Consider the following 23099-nt stretch of genomic DNA (forward strand, 5'->3'; position numbering starts at 1 on the left):
TATAAAAAGAAAGAATCAAATGGACTATTAAAAAAACACTGAAGTAAAGTTTATTTATGACCTCCTCAACATGTTCGGTAATCCAAACCATATTGAGTTTTTTCTGTCTTATTTTTTACTGTACTTGAGAGAGTTGAAATGGCATAATAAAGAAATATGCATACACACTTTATGAGAGAAGAATGTTTTTATGTTATTATTGCATCTTGGAAAACTGACTCAATTATCATTTGTTTCTGAGACTCGGAGTTACTTTTTCATTTTGTAGAGCGCCTCATTATCTGTCAGAGAGCATCTCCTGATCTCATAATCCTAATGGTGAAAAATACCAGTGTTTAACAAAATGATACTGTATTGTAGAGAAGATTAAAAGTCATGTTCAATGCCATGAATGGTTCGAAAAGTTACAAGTAGAAAACATATGACTGCTTAGGAAAAGTTGGTCAAATGTATCAGTATTATGAAAAACATTTCAGAAAAACTGGCAACACATCGTGGTTTTTCCCATTGTGTGTTTCAGAGAAAGTTTGCAGTTTTCCTCTGTGACTTTCTGCTTCAATTATACCTATAGGGAAACCGCCAGCATTTCCGTAGGTGTAATTAACATGCTGTGACTTCCAAAAACACAACAGTATTTTTGTGTAATGTGTGGATGGGATTTGCTAGCCAGCAGTCAGATCGTATCTAGAGATGAGCTAGTAGTACTCGATCGAGTACCACTCTCTATTCGAATGTAAAAGTTTGATGCAGAACCAACATTGATTGCTACACAGTCGGCCAATCAACGCTGGTTCTTCTCCTACCTTTAGAAGTCTTCTCCGTGCAGCTTCCCCGCGGCGTTTTCCGGCTCTGAATTCACTCTGCCAGGCATCGGGCCTGGGCAGAGCCGACTGCGCATGCTCGCTTGTAGTGCGGACATGCTCAGTCGCCTCTGCCCAGGCCCGATGCCTGGCAGAGTGAATTCAGAGCCGGAAGATGCCACGGGGACGCTGCAAGGAGAAGACTTCTCGGAGGATCCAGCCCGACCCTCACTCGTGGACTTGGTAAGTATAGTTTGATCGAATGTTGCCTACCCCTGAAATGAGCATTTTACCCCCATAGACTATAATAGGGTTCGATATTCGATTTGAGTAGTCGAATATTGAGGGGCTACTCGAAACGAATATCGAACCTCGAACATTTTACTGTTCGCTCATCTCAACTCAACTTATTTTAATAAAGGTCCGCTATCAAGTAAAGGTCCGAGCTGAACTGCAAATGAACACATCCAGTATTTATGTTATCTTTTGGATAAAACTATACACAAGAATAATTAGGAAAAAATATTTCTGAATGTGGCATTATACTGTGCAGTGGGAGGACACTAAGGAGCATTATACTGTGTGTGGAGCACGAAGGAGCATTATACTGTGTGCAGGGACATTAAGGAGAATTATACAGTGGATGGGGGCACTAAGGAGCATTATACAGCGGGGGAAGGTATTAAGGAAAATTATATTGCGGGAGACACTAGTGGTACATTAGAACCTCCACACAGTATAATAACCGATTATTGTGCAGTTCTTAGTGACCTCCCAGAGTATAATAGTCCACACATAAGTAAGGGTGTTCAGGAGAAATTGTCATCTCCTGTCCACTGTTCCCAAACCCTGATCCCTTACACTAACTGGCAGCAGGGATTGGTATTTATACCTGATGCCTGCTCAAGATGTGAAGCAGCAGGGGTGGTTACCGATTTTTGCTGCTGCTAGCGCAAGCAATAAGGGTTTGGGAGAGCTGGTCGGAGATGAAGGTTTCTCTTGCCCAATGTCATAATTATAGTGCCAAGAGGCAGGGATCTGGACAGCTTTCAACCACGGTCAGGGTTTGGATCACAGTCCACCAGTTGTCCACCACCCCTGAAGTCCTGTGGATAAAACTCTCACTCCCCTTATTTTCTGGCTGATGTTTTGACTCCTACTAGTATATTGACTCCAATCTACTCAGTAGACCTTTGACCCAAGTAGAGAGCAATCACTGAGGTCAATGAGAGTTGGAGCTGTAGTGCAGAAGGCAGGGGAACAAGAGGAATGGAAGGTAATAAACAGGGCTTGGGGGTACCAGGTTATGTGTAACTGATAAAACGTATGCATTGTGGGGAATGCACTGATAAGCTTTATTATTGCCAGATAACCCATCTAAGACAGTCCTGTGTGCTATTGGCCCGTAGCATGTATATGCATATTATGCTACTCTTCCCATTCAGCATCAGGGATGGCCAGGCTTAGCTTCTATTGGTGATAACCAAAACCCGTAGCACTCACAGATGATTAAATTCGATGAATGATCCTTTTAAGATCCAAATAGAGTTTTAATCAGGCATAGGTAGTAAATGTAAATCTCTAGTCCTATTTCCCAGTTTAAGTTCTTTGTCTTCCCTGTCCCTATATTATTATGACAGTCTGGCATATGGCATTGTTGCAAAGGAAACCTTTCATATCTTGTCATGTAGATATAATTAATATTAATGTTTCAGTGTTTCCAATCTATTATACATTTATTACTTGCTATTTAAACCAATTTCTAGTTATGAATTAATTGACTTAAGTTATATTTAGCTGTATAAATGAAATAACAGTCTATTTATCTGCCATTCAACGTGTTATGAACTCTTTTTTCCTTAGCTCAGTCGGCTTTCTAATTACACATTAATTATATTTATACAAAATGTGAATTAATTGTTAAGAATACAAGTAAAATAATAACTGAAAATAGGTATGTATATATGTTAATGGGAATATTATTGAGGGTATTTCCCAAGATATTATGAAGTATGGAGACATTTCTTGGATCACATTTATTTATGACTGAATACACAAGCACAGATTGTTAGTAAGGAATTTCCACTATACTAAATCACCTTTTGCAGACCCCCGTATCCGCAGTGGCCCGGTAACCACTGATACCAGCTCTACATGTGGTCTCCTGTTGACTCCTTGTTTTTGCTGAGCTCACATGACTGCAGAGGACAACCATGTAGGGTTCCGTTTTCCCCAAACTTAGCTTAACCATACTACTTGACTCCGACTCTAGTGACCTTGTGACCTCTAGTACAATATTTTGAAATTAGAGAACCTCTATTTTTTTCTTTTAGCTCATAATGTTCCTAATGATTCCACACAATCCTGATATGTGATTTGTATTGAAATAATGATAGTAGAGAGAAACTGAGGTTTATATGATGTTGAATACAACAATTATAGTAAAAATTTTAAGAGGACTCCTAAATGAGACTACTAGAGTCCAGATTCCCCTGCCCCCCTACACAGTGATTGACCGCTTCCCTTGTACCGGTTTGACAGTCCTGGTATGTCTATACATATGCAGCGGTGGAGAAGAATAGCCAGACTCAGCTTCTACTGAAGCAGAAGTCAGAGAATTCTTCAAAGAAAAATTGATTGTTCGAAGCAGTCAATCTAAATAGAACTGTATTTAATGCTCATCTCTAGTCTTTTTAACCACTTTAAGGTCTTTGTCTTCCATGTCCCTAAATATTATTACAGTTTGAGTACACAGAAGGCGGTCACTCATAGGGGAAGATTTATTAAGACTGGCATTTCCTACACTGAGCCACAGGAAGATTCTCCTGATGTATTAAATGTTTTTTGCTTCTTAATAAATTAGTTGCATTTCCTGCCCTCTGTGCACAGACTAGTGTCAAATATATGATAAATCAGCCATACCATGTGTAGATATGATTAGCAGGACTCCTATTGGTTTTTCTAGGAGTCCTGTTGGCATTTTTTTCCTGGTCCATAGCATACAAACCTTGATGTCATAGATCTCAGCTGATCATATTTTCACACCAAGACAGCAGAACTAACCTGCCAGGTTCCCATTAAATGGGGTATAAATTAAATATTGTAATGGTAACTCAAAAGTGTAATATAATGTAAATTATTATGGCAATAGAGATAAGTTAAAAAAAACCCTTATCTGTGAGACCTTGCCCTTCTTTAGTTCCATAGGGCACCAGAAACATTATTCTAGGTTCTATAATGTCTGAGATATAACTCTTGACGTGATCCCCTCTCCAGCTTTAGCTTCCCTGTATTATATAAAAGCCCGCCCACCCCTATTCCATTAACAAACTGTGTAAGTTATTATCTTATCTTATCTTAATTCTTTTCCCTTCTTGATTGTTAGCTGAAATCTGTACACAGCTGGTCAATGGGTGGGCTTTTATATAATGCAGGGAAGCTGTGGTTGGAGAGGGGATCACGTCAAGAGTTATATCTCAGACATTATAGAACCTAGAATAGTGTTTCTGGTGTCCTATGGAACTTTCTTATTACATACAGTTCTACCTGTATGATTTATAGAGGTATTACCAGTTGAAAACACAGTCGGGACTGGAACATTTATATGCAGCTGCTCCCAATACCAACTGTTTTTTCTACTGGTGATGTGTCTGGAAATAATATCTGTGGTCTCTGAAATGTCTAGTGGTCTTGTTGTCATATAAAATTCTTTCATATGACACTGTTCTGTGTGCCTGAGATATAACTATTAAGTGACCCCCACACGTCATCTCCCCTGCCTTGCACTACAAGAGTCTTCCCACACATATTCCACTGAGAAGCAATGGACAGATCTCAGCTATAATTTATGGTCACAAGTGTTATCAGAAAATAAAAAGTTGTTCAAAAGTTTAGTTTTTAAAGCATTAAAGGGGTTATCTTGTTTCTATCAATGATGGTATTATTAAATTGCTAGGACAGCAATTCCCCAGTAGCTGCTCGAAACCCTGGGAAGGGGCACAAATGACAGTGAGCCCTAAGATGAAACCCCTCACTGTTCCTTCCTGCTTGCTTGGTCCTATCCTATGTAATAGGCGCCAACTGGGTGACGGGCCCTTCCTATATATGTGAAACACAAAGCACAGCCAAAACAAACAACACAAAAGGGAGGTCAGCAAGCTAAGGGTTTGCTAACAGCCGAGCTATGCAGTGCCAAATCAAAATCCAAAGAATAGTCAATAGGGAAAGTCAGAGGTCGGATGTCAGAAGTATAATAGTAGAAGAAGAGAAGCATAGCAGGGACAAAGTCAATAGCCAGCACGTCTATGTGGGCTGATTGGCCTGTATATAGGAAGCCAAAACCCAGCCCTAGGCTTGATTGGAGGACAGGCTGTCTGTTACACGGCAAGACTAGAATTAACCACTTATGAACAGAGGCAAACAAGGTGCAGGAGATGGGTGTGGTGCAAATTCATTTACAGAAATATAGCCGTGTTCACACAATGCAATCAAAGACTCTTATCAAGGAATCAAACTGCACACGCCTCCTGCACCGCAGCATGCGAGCAGAGAGTGGCGCAGTGACCCGAACAGGCAGAGACAATACAGATGGCCTATCCTTAGGATAACCTTTTAAGTGCAACAATACATTATTTGATACTTTTCACAGTAATGATATAATCATTCTCTTTATAAAAAATGTTTCTGATATGGTAATTCAATCTGGTCCATTATCATGTTTTTCTAAAAATAAGTTAATTAAACTGTAACCAAAAACTCAATGAATTGACACATTTGGTAGAGGGGGTCAGGCTAATCCAGTATTAAGCCTGTAAATCAGTGAACTAGAAGCCAATGGAACCTGTATAATAGTCTGTATTATAATTAGTATTGACTTGGGTCACAAGAATTGCTCCGTCCATTGTGTATAGGTGGCAGGTGCCTTTTACCGGGCTCCTAAATGGACTTGGGAATGTTTTACATACATCTTGATAAGTTGTGTGAAGATAATTGGAAAGTGTTCATAGCGTCAACTAGGATTAAAGCAAAGCCTGAATACTAGTTTGTGGTTAACCTCATGAATGTATGCAGTGTAAACTGATAATGGGAATATTTGGCTCAGAAGATATTTGGTTCCTAGCTGAGTTGAAACAAGATGTAGAAACTGATAAAGGAGGAGAGTGTCTTACTACATGCAATTTCCTTTTCTCAGCAAAATCTTAGAACTTTGTGAGAAAATGAGCACTGAGCTGTATAGTATCATAATTGGAAAAAATGAAATATAATTTCATATGAAAATCTTTTATATATATAAATCAGACTACTGTATGCTACCCTGTAGTATGCTGGAGTAAGATCCGCCACATTTATTAACAGTCACATACCTATTAAAAAGGTTAGGTGGAGAATAATCGAACTTACTAGTGCATTTCCATACTGGATAAGCTTTATTACTAATATATGCTGGTCTCCTGGAGCTTTTACGTGATGATTACGTGTATCTGTTTGTTACGTGTCCCCTGCTGTCTTTCCAGCTCTCTGTGATGTCATTAACTTTGCTCTACTCCTACTGCAGGTTCATAGGGTAGAGCAGAGTCGGTCATGTAACCAAGAGTCGGAATGGCAGCAGGAGAGACAGAGAAATAAACCTCCCCAGCTTCACTCTGCAAAGGTAATCCTCAGGGTTTGGGGGGGACTAGCATGTATATGGTCATAAAGCTTATCCAGTGCTAGGAAATTCAGTGGTAAGCTTTTTTTTTTTCTCCACCCCATAAAGCCTTTAATAAATTTGGTTCACATCATTGGTTGTGTGTGGGTAACCTAAAATGAAATATACGCCAGCTGGTGTAATTTGTTCTATAAGTTATACCAATTTCTGGTTTTATTATAGTAAGTCTTTTGGGCTATGGGAGGTTGTGCCCCCTGCTTTTAAGTAACATATTGCTAAATGATATGTATTTACGTAGCGGCATCGTATTCTGCACTGCAGATATGTGAACCCTGTCCTTTATAAATTCCCTATCAGTATGTCTTTGGAGTGTGGGAGGAAACTGGAGTACCTGGAGGAAACCCAAACAAACATGGGGAGAACATACTGATCCCAGTGGACCTAAGACACCAGCAGTGAAGGGAATCAGTGGTCACCACTGAGTCACCACCATGCTTCCCCATGTGAAAAATAGGGTAGGCCAAATTTGCGTCTTTTTAATGCTAGAACACTGGGGCAGACCTAGATGAATTCCTTCAATAGCTTATGAGTCTGGCAAATTCATGAACAGAGGGGCTTTCCTGCCTCTCCCCACCTCCCTTTCCCCTCCACATAGTGATTGATGACAGGCTGCTGGTTTGTATGCATATATAGTAACCCGTCCATCACTGTGAGGAGGGGGCTGGAGATGGGGAGAAGTGGGGGGGGGTTGCATTTTGCTCATGAATACCCTGGACTCAAAAAACGATGCATTTTCTTTGGTTGCTCCTAATAATATTTTTGGCTATGAGAAGTAGGGCCAGTCCTTATATTACATATGGTAACATAGTATGATGAAAATGTTACTTTAAGTAAAAATATTTTTCATAATTGTTGCTCAAAAAGATGCTTCACTCGATATTTTATTCTGGAAGCAAAATCTTCTAAATAGCAAGAAGCATAAAATATTTTAATTGTTGCCATTATTACTAACCTTTAGACTGGTAAGAGACAGAAACACTAAACCTGTAAAATCCTAATTATACTACAGTGGAGTGAGAAGATGTTTTTTTCCTTTTTTTTTTGTTGTTATAATTGGATATATATATCATGCTATGCCGCAATGATCAGACTTTGCTATGGGTAATTAAATTATAAATATTTTAATGATTAAAAATCTCATCAGTATCAGTTTTGTCTAATATGATTTTTTTTTAGAATATTGGATGTTCATTGTTCTGTATACCTTGAAGTCTTACTAGTCAATAACTTATATTCGTTTATCATATTAGGCAATTCATAGTTAATAGATGGGAGTTTGGCTGTGATCGGCTTCTCTTCATTGGACCTTACTAAAAAAAGGGATTGTTCAGTGTCAACCATCCTTTAAAAGGAAGTCACCAGAACGTCTCTATTGTAGTATAGAAATAGTCAGATAGCTGAGGTTCATGTAAATAAAAATTTTTTTGCTACCCAGTTGGTGCCTCCGTTGCTGAGATATTATCTATACTCCTGATATGCTAATGAGCTGTTTGGTGCACCCATTGCTCTTATTGCACCAGCTATACTTTGCAATGTGCAGTCCCTCCATCTCTCCTGCCCTCCTATAATTCACATGTACTGCCTGGCCCTGTCAGTCTCATAGCAGGGGGATGTTCTTTGTTGTGATGAGGGCAATGGTGATGTCCTTGTTGCACAAGAGAGCTCATTGGCATATCAGGGGGGAAAAGCTAATATCTCGGCAATAGAGGAAATGATCAGGAAACAGAAAAAAATAAAAAAATTTTATTAATGTAAATCTTGGCTGGCTGTTGTTATAGATCCATGCGGACTGTTCTAGTGACCGACTCCCTTTGAGTAATAAAGCTTATTTATGCATACATTATGCCCAGCTTGTAGCTTTAAATCTGCTTTTTTTATTCCAGTATTAACTGGGTACATCAGAAAGAAAAAAGAGTGATCAGCTTATGCTGGTGCCCAAATGTGTTCAGTAAGGGTGTCTTACTATTGCTATGGTGGAGTATACAGCAAATACACTTCCATGGATCCTGTACAGCGGCATAAGATGGCCCATGTAGTTTTTCCACCAGGAGCTGTATCCTGCTCTAGAAGCAATGTGTTTTCCTCTAGAAGTAAGATATTCTCCTTGAGAACTATATCTCCCTATAATCTCCATATAATTGGGGGCGCACAGATAGTGATCACAGTGGATTAGCTACAGTAGGCAGCATTGAGAGTTAAACAAATCTCATCCAAATCCTGCGACTAATGCCCACAGTGAAAAATGACCTGCTCTAAGGGAAGGTCATTTTTGTAGACCCATGGGGGTTTGCTATCTGGGACCCTCGCTGCATTGCGTTCATTGGTAACATGGCTTGATTGACAAGTGAATGGACTGAGCTGCAGTGCCCAGCATAGTCCCTGCACAAATGTATAGAGTTAAGCTTGGCAAGTGCTGAAGAGTATGCAGCACTCACACTCTTCAAACAGCTGATCAGCGGGGGCCCTACTCATCTGTAATGCAGGACCTACTCTAAAGCCAGGCCATCGATTATAATGCCTAAACCACTTTAAACCAAAAGAATATAATTTATTACAGTGTCTTTCACTTGCAATTCTTGCAGATGAAAAAAATCACGAGATTCTGAGTGGCCTTTGCAACTACAGCTTGCAGGGAAACATATGCAGATTTTTTTTATTTTTTTTTAATCTAAACTGTGAGCCCCATATAGGGATAATTTTTTCCTCTATCAGTATGTCTTTGGAGTATGGGAGGAAATCCACGCAAACACGGGGGGAACATACAAACTCTTTGCGGATGTTGTCCTTGGCACGATTCGAACCCAGGACTTCAGCACTGCAAGGATGCAACGCGAACCATTGTGTTGCCCCGTACGCAGATTTCTGATGGAAATTCAGCAATGTGTGGTCATCTGTATGAGCCTTCAAAGCGAACTGTAGGGGGGGACAGGAATTTCTATAGACAGTAGGTATCCAATCCTACTGTTGTGATTTATGCAATGCAATGCACACAGTAGATAGAATATATTTCCGATGTGCACATATAGTGCAGTACACTCGAGTCAATTGTATTGTATCTTGCGCTTCTATAGTTAGTCTAATTATTATGCCAGTGACAAGAAGGATCTGGCTGTGTAGCTCGTACAAAGTGGAGTCAGATTGGTTGCTACAATTATGGGTCTTTTATAATTTTAGCATTATATTTGTGGCTCATTAGTATATAACACCTTATAAATCCCACGGATACGGTCCCCGAAGATGTAATACATTCTTTAAATGTTAATAAACTAAAGTAATCATGTGCGTAACAAGAAGCTACATATTAAAGCAGTGTATCTTCAAGATAATTTACGCTATGACTTTTCGGCTGGATTGTCGGAGCTGATCCAGTTTAATATGCTTTGTTTGCCGACAGATTTTCACTTGTTTAAAAAATGTTCTAGATAGTGTTTGAAAAAGATTTATGGCATAATATATTTTACACCCTAGCTTGTGGAGGCTCCAGAAGAATTTATAATATTGCAGATTGTTTAGTTAATGTTTCAAGCTAATAAATGATTCATGTGGCAATGGCTCTCTACTTTTTACTAACTTCATTCTACCATCAACAGATTAGATTAAATCCCCATTTACGGTATTATATTAATATTTTCAATGGCAGACTAATCCAAGAAATAAATGTGTCAGTTTCTATGGATACGCAGTAATGGGTACATGCATAAGAAAGTGGCTCGAGGCCACACAAGAGGCTCAATGTACAGATCTCATAGGAAGACATTATTTATCGCTCAAGTATTTACCAATCTCATTTTTACTTTTGGTCATTTGACCTCCGCCAATTTGCTAAACCATTATTCGGTTAAGATTGTCAAGCAGATGTATGTATATGTATATGTATATTACTTTATATTGTAATCTTAGGCTAACCAGAGAATGGGGGAAATGCTAGTAATAATGGCTAAAAATAATGGCCTTAAAGTTTTCAGGCATAATATATATTGTATTAAAATAATATTAAATATTTAGCTAATATATTAACATCGGCTCACGGCAAATGTGGTGGACTTGTGAAAATAAAAATAGAAATTTATAAATTTATGTAAATAGCTTTATGTTTATTGATTCCAAATTATACATTTATGTAAATGGTTTTATGTTGATTGATTCCAAAAATAATATTATAAAGCAGAGCTGTGAAGTCGTAGTCGGGGATTAGAGTCAGGGTACAATTTTTGTTGGAGTAAGGAAAAAGTTATCGACTCCGGCTTCAAAATAAGATGACTCATTTTTCATTACATTATACAATTGTAAAAATTGTATATTAATAATTAGTAGAGATGAGCGAACAGTAAAATGTTCGAGATTCGAAATTCGTTTCGAGTAGCCCCTCAATATTCGACTACTCAAATCGAATATTGAACCCTATTATAGTCTATGGGGAGATAATGCCCGTTTCAGGGGTAGGCAACATTCGATCAAATTATACTTACCAAGTCCACGAGTGAGGTTTGGGCTGGATCCTCCGAGAAGTCTTCTCTGTGCAGCGTCCCCGCGGCATCTTCCGGCTCTGAATTCACTCTGCCGATGCCTGGCAGAGTGAATTCAGAGCCGGAAGATGCCGCGGGGAAGCTGCACGGAGAAGACTTTTAAAGGTAGGGGAAGAACTAGCGTTGATTGGCCGACTGTATAGCATTTGGCCAATCAATGCTGGTTCTGCATCGAACTTTTCCATTCGAATAGCGAGTGGTACTCGATCAAGTACGAGTATTTCGAATTCCGTAGTATTCGATCGAATACCTACTCAATCGAATACTACTCACTCATCTCTAATAATTAGACGTTAGCTTTACTGGACTGATTATGGCTGTCAGACATTTATTGAAGGGGTCATTCAGAGCAGAAGTTGGAGTCGGGGAGTGGGAAAATAATGGAGTTGGTGGTTTGGTTGACCGACTCCATAGCGCCTCTTTAAAGAGAATCTGTCCATTCTCTTGACATGCCTATGTTAGTAACTACTTGTATACCCCATCAAATTATTGTGGACATCTTTTGTTAAAACACCAAGCGTTATAGTTACTTTGTTATTCTCATGGATATTATTAAATTATTCAACAATAAAAGTTTGCTATTCCCCTATTCAAAGGACTGTGTGGCCTGCAGAGCCAGAAGTGATTGGACAGTGTTGGGATGTGTAGGGATACACCCTCAACTGGTAACACCCAGTTGTCAATTTATTTATAAGTTTATACAAGAAATAACAGAAGATCAGAGAATTTTGGTGCAAAAGTTTTGATAATCAACAAGGCCAGAAGGTGCAAAAGAAAAACTAGCCAGTACTGACCTCCACCTTTTCCCTGCCACTGAAGCTGCACAGTCCCTACAACTATACACTTCCTGGTTTGTATGGCAAGATATTTACATCAGGACACCTCCCCCCCAAATGGTAAAGCATAGTTGTCAAATTATTGGAGGAATGACAACAGAACACAGTGTAATAAGAGGGTTGACCCACAAAAAATCTGAAAAAAATATTCCCAGGCAACTCCTTTAAATAGACATGTTACAAGAGCTGATGGGTCCTCTTTAAATAGTGTAGAATAGGTGGCATGGTGGCTCAGTGGATAGCACTGGAGTCCTGGGTTCAATTCCACCCAAGGACAACATCTTCAAGGAGTTTGTATGTTCTCCCCGTGTTTTTGTGGGTTTCCTCCCACACTCCAAAGACATACCGATAGGGAGGAAAAAAAATATAGTATAGGATATCCTGACTATAGTGACATATTGCTTTATAGTAGATTGATACAGTAGAGAATTCTTATTGCAATTGAATCAACAGTCCTTGGATCCTCATTGTGCAGCAAGTCCTTATTTCATCGCACCCTAACCCTACTTGACGATAGACAGTCGTCTCTATAGAATAGTAGACAGTATGATGTACGAGATAGAGAAAGGGTATAAATGTGTACATCTGAATTACTCTCTCTATATTGTTAAAGTTGAGCGTTCTCAGTAGTTGATAACTTTTTTAATGGCTAACAAAAAAATTATGACATATTGCAAGCTTTCGGAAGTACTAGGTTCCTTTATCAGGCTGATGAACGAACCTAGTAATTGCAAAAGCTTGCAATATGTCATGATTTTTTTTAGCCATTAAAAAAGGTATCAACTACTGAGGACTCCCAACCTTTACATTTCATATCCACTGGCTAATACGGTACAAAGATACATTTTTCTCTCTATATTTGCAGTTTTTGTAACCTTTATTTTGGTCTCTGCCTTTTATAATTGTAGCGGTAAATGTTTACTGTCTAACACTCACGCATTTCTGTACTTTACCTTGAAATGATTTCAGTTCTAGCGAAGTTATTTCTACTATTGTATTCTGCATTGCTTTATCTACCTAGTACATGTATATGTATAGTTAATATATTTCCAAGCAGAAAATCCGTATATTATTTCTGTAATATTTTAAGAATTGGCTTGGGTTGTGTGGTATAATTGTTTTATTATGTGTTGTTGTTGTCATTAGGCTTTGTCAGTTTTGGCAGGTAATTAAATGTAGGAATAATTAACTGTCTAAAACCATGTAACAGAGCTTTTTCTTTTTGTATTGTGATGTTAGGAGGAAAAATAAAGGAATAAAATGCTTGGAAAGCATTTTATCTCCTCTTTGTAAATTGTCTTTCTGCTTTGTTAGGAGACAGCAGGTGTCTTGCTTTCATCACTGTGTAATGATTGAATCCCGTTACTTTGTTTTTTTGTCCCATACAGCTTAATTGTTATTTTTCTCACAAAAGAAGTTTGGAGGGAACCGGTAGAGTGTAGATGTCAAACACAACCTTCTGCATGTATTCCTGAGCCGTATGAAAGAAAGCTCTGACCTCAGATACTAATGAAAACTTGTTAGAGAAAATAGTCAAAATATGAGGGTAATTCAATATGTTCTCAGCCATTAGTGAAAATTGAAATTAAAATGGACAACCTTTGGCTAACTGCTGGATACCTAACACAATATGCATTATCTTCCATCTACATGCTATAAATGGATGAGGTTGGCTACAACATGCGACTCAAATAAGAAGAAAGTTTTACAAAGCTGAGTATTATTTTTTGCAACTTGTATATTTTCTTTAAAACTAACGCGTTTTGGACTTGGTTGGTGAAATTGGTTGAAATGTTTTTGATAGTTTTATAGATTATATATTTTTCTAAGATAACTTATTCTGCCTTCTGACCTACTCTAACGTTGTCACAATTCTTATCAGTTAATCTAATTTTCTTATCTTACAAACACTAGGGTTATTTTCATAGTGAGCTAATGAAACAGTCAGTATGTAGGAAAGTGGAGAACCAGGAGGAAACGTAGGCAAACATGGGGCTAACATACAAACGCCATGCAGATGTTGCCCTTGGCCAGAGTCAAACGTGGGACCCCAAGTCATTAAAGACTGCCTTTGATAAAAGTCAATTACAGCAACATTCTGGTTTGCAATAAAAATTTTGCAATCAATGCATAATACGTAGCCTTGTGTGTTAATGTTAATGTTACTGGTATGGTTCTTCTGATGCTCAGTCCCATCTTCATTTCTGTAAAATGGCCACCAGCTTCTTGGATTACGGTATACATTCTGCAGGAGGAGTGTCTCAGACTACCAAAGCACAGTGCATTAGAAGGTATTTTATGTACTAATACAATCCAAGGAATAGATTTGGCAAAATCCTGCCATGTTTATGTACAATTGAGAAACTCCTGTATCCTTATGTTTGCCCTTTAGTATATTAAGCTATACAAGTCTGCTTCTACTTAGTGTACCCGATCAGGATTTCCTTAAATTAATCATGCTTAAACAACGTTCACTTTATTCAGTCTCCGACCTGAGTGACCTGCTGATTCACATACCAGCAGGAAGTCTATTTTCTATATAAATCTATGAGAGTCTGGATCTTACGCTCTTATCGGCTCACATAGAAATCAGTAATTTCCGGTTGGACAAGATTGGTCATCTTTTGGAAGCTAAATAATGATGCACTTGGTCAGCGAATGTTTCGTTCACTTTGTATTAGTATGCGCTGTACTACAGGGCTAAGACTTCCCACGGTGGGGCTTTAAGGGTAAGTTTACAAGGCGAAACATGAAGAGGAATTTGAGGTGGACTTCCACTTCTTGGTCCTTTGGTTTTCCACTGTAGCCTTTACTCTCTGACTAGCCTACAATGAATGGACTAATCTGCTAAATTCTGTGCGTGGAATCCTTGCGAGATTGAGCAAGATGCTTATGTTTTCAACATCTTCCTTCAGTCTTTGCCTCCCATTGAAGACAACGAGTGGCAGATTCAAAATTTGGCACTGATTTTGTCTCAAAATCAGCGCCAAAATCTCTATGTGAATATACCTTAAAGGTTCATGGAATAAAAAAGAAAACACTTGTTGTGGCCGCATATTAGCGGACAATGCTAACATTAATGGGCAGCACGGTGGCTCAGTGTTGAAGTCCTGGGGTCGAATCCTGCCTAGGGCAACATCTGCATGGAGTTTGTATATTCTACCTATGTTTGCATGGGTTTCCTCCCACACTCCAAAAGACATACTGATAGGGGAAAAAAATAAAAATGCTAATATTAATGAGAATATGCTATTACACATCATAAATAGACTTACTCATATGGACAATTTTGCTATGACAGTAGTTATTTAGATTATAGATACAACTTTTTAAGTTTAACCATTTTTATTGTGCATCAAAAGACTGTTTGTTTAGGTAAGTAGAAGGCCTACGGGAGGGGTAGTAAGACGTGTCGTGCATTATAAACCCATGGAAACCCAACCATTGAAAGTTGCAAATTTTTGCACTTTTTTGGGTTACATGATGAGTAATTGTACACACGTGTCTGTGACCTGACACATGTCTAGTGAAAGGTAAATAACATATGGCAAGACTTGATTATTCCTGGTGTCATGGAAAGAACGGCTACAAATAAATACAAGAAACACCATTCCATAACTCCTATATGAACACTTGAGTTTACCATTGGAAAAATGATTTTGCTTTCTGTCCTGAAATCCTGATTTATAAACTCCAAGACCATAAAATAAACGTACAATATATGCCATGCCAATTTAAATGTGTACGTACGCCATCTTAATATCTTAAACGCGGCCCCGTAAATGGAACAGTAGCACCGTCTACAATGCTCCCAATCCTTCTGTTTAATACAAAAAGAAAATTGAAAATCTTTGCTATTTTTCCACTGTGTTATTTTATTTCATGGCCAATATTACATTTTAATGAAGTGAAACCCACATTCTCATTCATCCACTGTACAGTACATTGTACGTGACCCAACACAATTAATTGAAAGTTGTCCCGTTTCCAAGTAGTGATTACTATTCACACTAACTTCAATTATTTGCCTTTCACATAAGTTATAGCATTTTCCACACATGGCTTATTCGTGCAAATTTTAGAGCAGTGCTTCCTGAATTTAAGTGCTAAGTAATAGACATGAAAAGAGGGAGCCTACGGCTGATTCGAGGGGCTGGGAGCAGAAAACATTGCTTGCAGTACAAAGGACTTGAAAGGTATGTTCAATCATGCATTAAGAGACCTTATGCATTTACATTACAGTTTACTAGTTGTATTCAGTTAATTTGCTATTTTGGTTCCTTACGTGCCGCACATAATTACTAATATAGGCTGCCAGAAAAAGCTTTTAAATTCAGTCTTACCACAAATATGCAATAGTATAAGTTTATGAGGTTTTGACTTATGAATGTATGATTGTTCATTTTTCCAATGATTCTGGCTCCATAAATAGAGCCCTGTTTGAGTTAATAGTTCGGTTCTTACCATGGCAATCTCAATGCTTATATGTAAACATTTAGTCATGTTCCTGTATTATCTAAGTAGCAAATGAGCACAGCACCTTTAGATAGGCTATCCCTGTGCAAACAAGCAGCAGCTGCACTATTGTTCTTGCTCTGCAAATAAATATAAATTTTAATGACCCGGTAAGGAGATAAAGCTAAGCATAATATGCTTGAAAAAGTCTTTGTGTAAAATGTAATTTCAGAGATAAATGCAATTTATATATTAATGTCAGAGTACTGTATTCTGCAGAATGACTGTAAAGTGACACTGGAGTTATGATTTAGGGTCTATGTGCACCTGCATGTACAGTACAATGCAATTTCATTATATTTAAAGCAACCCTAAGGTTTGTAACAAAAAATGTGTAATACATGGTAAAAATACCCAGCATCCTCCTTGTTTTTTTTTCTTTTATGTAGATTGTGAGCCCCATATAAGGCTCACAATGTACATTTCCCCTATCAGTATGTCTTTGAGAACATACAAACTCCTTGTAGATCTTGTCCTTGGCAGAATTTGAACCCAGGACTCCAGCACTGCAAGGCTGCAGTGCTAACCACTGAGCCACCAAACTGCCCCCACTGTGCCACCATACTGCCCCCCACTGAGCCACCATACTTCCCCCACTGAGCCACCGTACTGCCCCCACTGAGCCATGTACTGCCCCCCACTGAGCCACCATACTGCCCCTACTGAGCCACCATACTGCCCCTACTGAGCCACCGTACTGCCCCCACTGAGCCACCTCACTGCCCCCTCTGAGCCACCGTACTGCCCCTCACTGAGCCACCGTGCTGCCCCCTTTTACTAAGATATTTTCAATGTAATAAACAAAATAGAACAATAGTACAAAGTAAGGTGTAGTTTTCAACATTGCAAATATAAGACATGAAAAAACAGTGGGCAAAAAATATGGCACATGGGCGATGGGGGACCACATAAGGGAATGTAAGGGGGAGGGAAATAGGGATCAGAGACCTTGTAAAGTACAGTAAGTATCCCATGGGGACCAGACTGAGTCAAAAACAGCTACAGTATTGTCCATGCTGGCTGCCAAATATTTCAAATTCCGAGTATTTTTGACGTGATCAAGGAGATCTGTACTGGACGGGGGATTTAGTGGATGGGGGTTAGTGGCGCCCTCCTTTTTCAAGGGAGTCAACCACCTCCCTGAGGTATATTTAACTTTACCACCATGTTCTAGAGCACATTGCAGTGATCAACAACATACTTCTATTAAAGGGGCTGTTCAGGAAAACCTTTCTTTTTTATATGGGGCTGGGGAAGGAGAAAAAAAAATACTCAACTGCCCCCGGTACTCTGCTGTCTCCCAGCACAGACCGTTCCTGCTGTTCCAATATTTTCTTTCGGTGGATATCCCCATTACACCAGAAGAACTCAGGACTAGACCGTGCTGGGAGACACCGTAGCATCGGGCATGGGCGAGTATGTTTTGGGTTTTTTTTTTTTTGTTTTGTTTTTTTTTTTTGGGGGGGGGGGGGGCGGGGTTGACCATTAGCGGACACAAAGGATTGGACAGGTAACAATTATTGTTGAGTTGGTTCATTGCCACTAGATTGTTGATATTGGTGGTATACAGTACACCTGTGAGAAGCTAGTGTTCAGCCATCATTATGGTAATATATGGACTCTTGGTCGTGAATATAACTTTCTATTTGTTCATGTCTGTATTAGATTCATTGAAGCAATATTGTTTTTCTTTTAGTGTAAAATAAGAACACCCTGTTGGACACTTTCAGACTCCTTCTACTATGTACAGTGTGAACCATGAATGAGTGCTGTATCCCAAAAAAAAAATGGACTTTTTGACTTCTTTAAAATAATATACAACCATCTTTGTATATTTTTACTGTGTTAATAAGTAATGTTCTTTCTGGACATGCTTAGCGAGATGTTAGCTACAGTATATTACAGCATGTCTGTCAAATTTTCTAAACAAAGTCCTTTTTCAGGATCGGTAGCCAGTGCTTCATTTCCGCACTAATATACTGGCATGTTTAGTTTTAATCAGTTATGCTGCCAATGATCCTTACAGCGATATATTATTACACAAAACATTCCGGATTGCGTTGGCATGCGAGGGGTTAAGTCGAAATTGTAGAAGTGTATTCGCAAAACCAAAGGAGCCTTTATCATGTAAGTAGGTTAAAATTAGAGTTGTAGAGCCCCGGGTTTCGTTTTGTTCAGTGTAAAAAAAAAAAAAAAGCCCCTTAAGTGGCCTCTTTTACAAAGTTGAGATTCTTCGCTTGTAAGGTTGATTTAGATTAACATCAAAATACCTTCTTTATATTCTTCATTGATGGAAAATTCTTTATGGCAACAGAAAAAGTTACAAATTTTAAATAAGCAAAATTGTCTATTAGAAAAAGAAAAGGACACTGACGAAGGAACTCGATTTTTGTTTTTTAATTTTTTTTTATTTTATAAAAATTTATTTACAAATTTTCAAATTTTTTAGCCTTAATGTATATGATCAAAATGACTTATGAATGTCAATAACGTTCCTTGTTCTGTTATATAATACAATGATCCAACCCGCTGAACGTCTTCTGAGCCAATCACCTGAATGGCTATAATGATAGAGTAAATGCTGATTGTCTTAGAAGACTTCATTAGGAGACAGAGCGGGATTTTATTTTACTACAATGCAAATTATTTTTCCTGTAATATTGTAAATGAGCGGCTCAGATCATCCTTCTGGTAATGAAGTGTTGGGACATTGAAAATCTTATGGCATAATTCTGCTATTAATATTTCAGATTAAATCTGTAATACTTTCATGATTGGACCAAGTTATTTCCTCTCTTTCTGCACTTACTGCATATACAAATGCGCATACTGCAATGGCTTTATAATTTGTCGGGTTGCCCTTGGAAACAGATCACAGATCTACTGTCAGACATCTGGATCTTTGAGTAAAAGAATTGTGTCTTTTTTTTTTTTTTTCAAATGTAGATTGTGAGCCCTACATAGAGCTCACAATGTACATTTTTCCCTATCAGTATGTCTTTGGAATATGGGATGGAAATCCATGCAAACATGTGGAGAACATACAAACTCCTTGCAGATGGTTTTTTTGCCCTTGGCGGGATTTGAGCACCAGGACCCAGTGCTGCAAGGCTGCAGTGCTAGCCACTGAGCCACCGTGTGGCCCCTTAAAAGAATTGTGTCTTGTCCCACCATGTTATGCCCACAGTCATCTCAATCCCTGGCATCACAGATAGATGTCACTCATGGTCAGAAGGGAATAGCCTTCCTGAAGCTCCTCCCTTCCACCGTGGCCACTTAGGATAATTTACATATGATTTTTTATGCTTTCATTTATAAATACTCTTTAAGGCAGGTTCGCACCCGCGCCCGATCTCCGCTTTGTTGGCAGAGGACAGAAACCCGACATTCAGTGTCCGCCAGTGAGCACCCGTGAGCATCTTCTGCTCTCCGCGGCGAAACCGTTTTTTTTAACCGGACACAAAGTCCTACATGTCCCACTTTGTGTCTGGTTAAAAAAAAAAAAACGCTCACGGGCGCTCACAGGTGGCACTTCGCAAACTCAATCAAATGAATGGGTTTGAAAACAGCCTGCCGGTTTCCGTCTCCTGTCCAGTTTTTCAGGCAGGAAACGGAAATCTGCAAAGTGGAGACTGGGTGCAGGTGTGAACCTGCCAATACTGCTACATAAAGATTACAGATGTGCACCAATGGAGAGGGAAAGACTTGATCCCGCCCGTGATGGGTCCAGGTTATGGTGTTCCCTTTAAACAAGACCTTTCACCACCCATTCAAGTTCTTAGCCTCTGTTTATAAGTGAATCTCCACTGACTCTAGCGCAGTTGGCATTTTCTCTCTAGCCCTCACCATTCCTGAGCAACAAGCACAGATAGTTTTGATACCTGATATGCTATTTAGGCTCTGTAAAGTCATAATGGCAGAGTCAGGCAGGGCGGTGTATTTCAGAGCTCCAATAAGCTTAAACCAGTTTCCGTCACTTCTGGGTGCAGTGTGACATCAGTCATGCACAGTACAATTATTACTGTCTTCTGAGGCCAAGGAGAGAGATGTCAGTCAACCAGTAGGGGCAGAGATGAGCAGCAGTTAGCAGCAGCAATTAGTGAAGCCCATTGGTGGAAAGCAACACCCCTAAAGCCCTTTTCTGCTCATTTGCATAGGGATTTTTACAACAATGGAGCAGTGCTCCTGAATAAGAAATACATCAACTGTTCTGACACCCCTACAAGGTAATATGATTAGTTCATATCTCGATTTTATGCTGACAGACTCCCTTTAACTGTGCTAAATCAACAGAAATTAAAATTGCTCAGGAATGGCGGGGCTATAGAAAAATTACCAGGTGTGCCAAAATCATTGGAGCAGCCTTTATTGAGGTTCGACATGGTGGAGGTAGTGACAGGTCCTCCTTAAAGAGCACACTCAGACTGTTTGTTGCATGGCTACCCCTTGATTCCAGTGTATTGGTATTGTGTAATATCTCATTTTCCCTGTGGTGGTGAAGACTTGTTTTCCTGATTTCCCTGCAAGTTACAGCTTATTGCTGGGGGTTTCTGAGAAGTGGGGCATCCTGTAATGTATCAAAAGGGCATTAGTCAACAAAAATAATGCTTTTAAACATGATTTTTGGATGACTTTTTTCATGGCAATGCAGTAAACTGTTTGGATTGTATGTCTGTTATGAAATAATCGGTGACCCTGGGAAACTGCCTACATAGGGTATCCTTTAATATATTAAAGTATGGCACCCTGGCTAGATGGATGCATTATTCCATGTAATCATGGTCACTACATCCATGTTTCGAGAAGGATATTCATGATGCTAACCAGCCAGTAGATGACTGTACACTTGACAGGACAAGCATTTGCTGCTATCAGACAATGAACTTGACTGCCAACAATGTTTGAATAAAAAGTTTTGACAAATCAGTTGAATGCGCTTCCTTTCTGCAACCTTTTGTAACGTCAGGTCTACTCTGTGTCACTGAATAATGATTTCTGGGCAGAATTTTTTCCACTTGAGAGCAAAAAGTCTACTGGAGAAAATGTAGTTTAAATGGATCCCGAATGTAGTTGGGATGTAACAAAATCTTAAGTATACACATCTGCAGAATGTCAGGGATGATTTCAGCTTTTTAGAAACAGAAGGATCTCTTCAGTAATTTTACCAGATGTTGGCCTGCATTCCCAATCAGCTTCATATAGTATATACTGCATACAATGCCGTGTAATGCGGCGATTGAGTCACTATTTAATATCTGAAGTAGCGGTAATGGCCTGCCACTCTAATTTTAGTTTTATTGAAATGTTGTAACTATAAAACAGATGTACAGTGCATTGACTTTATTAGGAGCAATGGGTTTCAATGAAATAGATCCAGTCTTTTCCATTGCCCTTATGTAGAACTTAGTCAAATAACAAATTAAATGACTACTTATTTTCATAGTATATACTACGTATGCTCTATCTTTTTGTATAGTGAAACACGGCCAGACACATTAAATTAATGTTGGCTGATGTCAACTGGACTGGCCAACCATCTAATGTAAATGCCACTGACAATCATACTGCGCAACGAGGACACAAAGCAATATACAGTGGGCAGATTTGTTACGAGTGGTGTTTCATACCCCAACTAGCGCAGAGGACAAGTGATATATGAAGAGCCTCCTCCACCCTATTCATAAACCAGCCCAACGCACGTTCGCCCAGTGTAGCGAGCGAGGCATGGCATGTGGTTATAGCGCATGTCTGGTGCAAAGAATATCCCTGAATGTAGATCTCCTTGTAAGAACTTCTTACAGTATTTTTGGTTCTGCCCAAAATATACTAAAATAGTCAAACATTAGTAAATCAGAAGTTCTTAATGGAACAAATTTATGAATCCTAACACAGTATGTAGACATTGTAAATTTACATCTGGTAATCTGAGAATGCACCAAATGTATCACAGTGGTTTGCACGGTTTGATAAATATGGTGCATATTGTTAGATACTTTACTCCATCTGTTGGTTGACATACTCTGCACCAAGGTTTTGTGTCAAAAGTTTGGTGTACTTCTGGCATTTGGTGCGTTTTAAGCCATACCCTTCCTATTAAGCCACATAACTTTTCCTCAAAATCTCACTACCATGATGATTGAGGAATTAGAAGTATCTAAAACACAAATCTTGTTTGCAAAATCATATTTGCCAGTTGCGTGTGCAAATTGCAAATTGAGCCATGAATCTTTCTCATTTAGCTTATTAAACCTCCCCCCCCCCTTTCCTTGTTTTGTTTTGCTAACTTTCATAGATTTGAATGAATCCCATCCCCACACTGCGATAAAATACATGCAGCAGAACGGCTACGATTTCCAAAACCGCTGCGGTTTTACAAATTGCAACATGTTAGTTATACCTACGGCAACGCCCATGGTTTCCCTATAGGTATAATTTAATCAGAAAGTCTGCAGAGCAAACCTCTGTGAACTTTCCGTGAAAAGTGCTATGGGAAAAACCACGAAGTGATGCCACCGCAGCGCTTTTTTGCTGCAAAACGTAACATGGGGCATTAGGGTGCTGAATTTGGTGTGGAATCCACGTCAGATTCAGCGCTGAAAAAAAAAGCCTCCCTTTGACTTCAATGGGTTCCTTTCTAGCAGAAAAAGAAACCCATTGAAGTCAGTGGGAGGCTTTTTTTCAGCGCTGAATCTGACGTGGATTCCACACCAAATTC

General features: G+C 39.0%; 1 protein-coding gene across 2 annotated transcripts in view; it reads left to right on the forward strand.

Annotated features, from left to right (window-relative positions):
• Positions 1-23099, forward strand: part of TOX (thymocyte selection associated high mobility group box) — a 219660-nt gene that overhangs the window by 23319 nt on the left and 173242 nt on the right. The window contains exon 2 of one of the 2 annotated variants that reach the window (XM_075270543.1): positions 6355-6450. The exons of the other annotated variant lie outside the window; for it this stretch is intronic. Coding sequence (XP_075126644.1) covers positions 6355-6450 — 96 coding nt within the window. The remainder of the gene's footprint in view (positions 1-6354; positions 6451-23099) is intronic. 2 annotated transcript variants of the gene reach the window in all.

Source organism: Leptodactylus fuscus, chromosome 4 (assembly GCF_031893055.1).
Source record: "Leptodactylus fuscus isolate aLepFus1 chromosome 4, aLepFus1.hap2, whole genome shotgun sequence".
Taxonomy (NCBI): Eukaryota; Metazoa; Chordata; class Amphibia; order Anura; family Leptodactylidae; genus Leptodactylus; species Leptodactylus fuscus.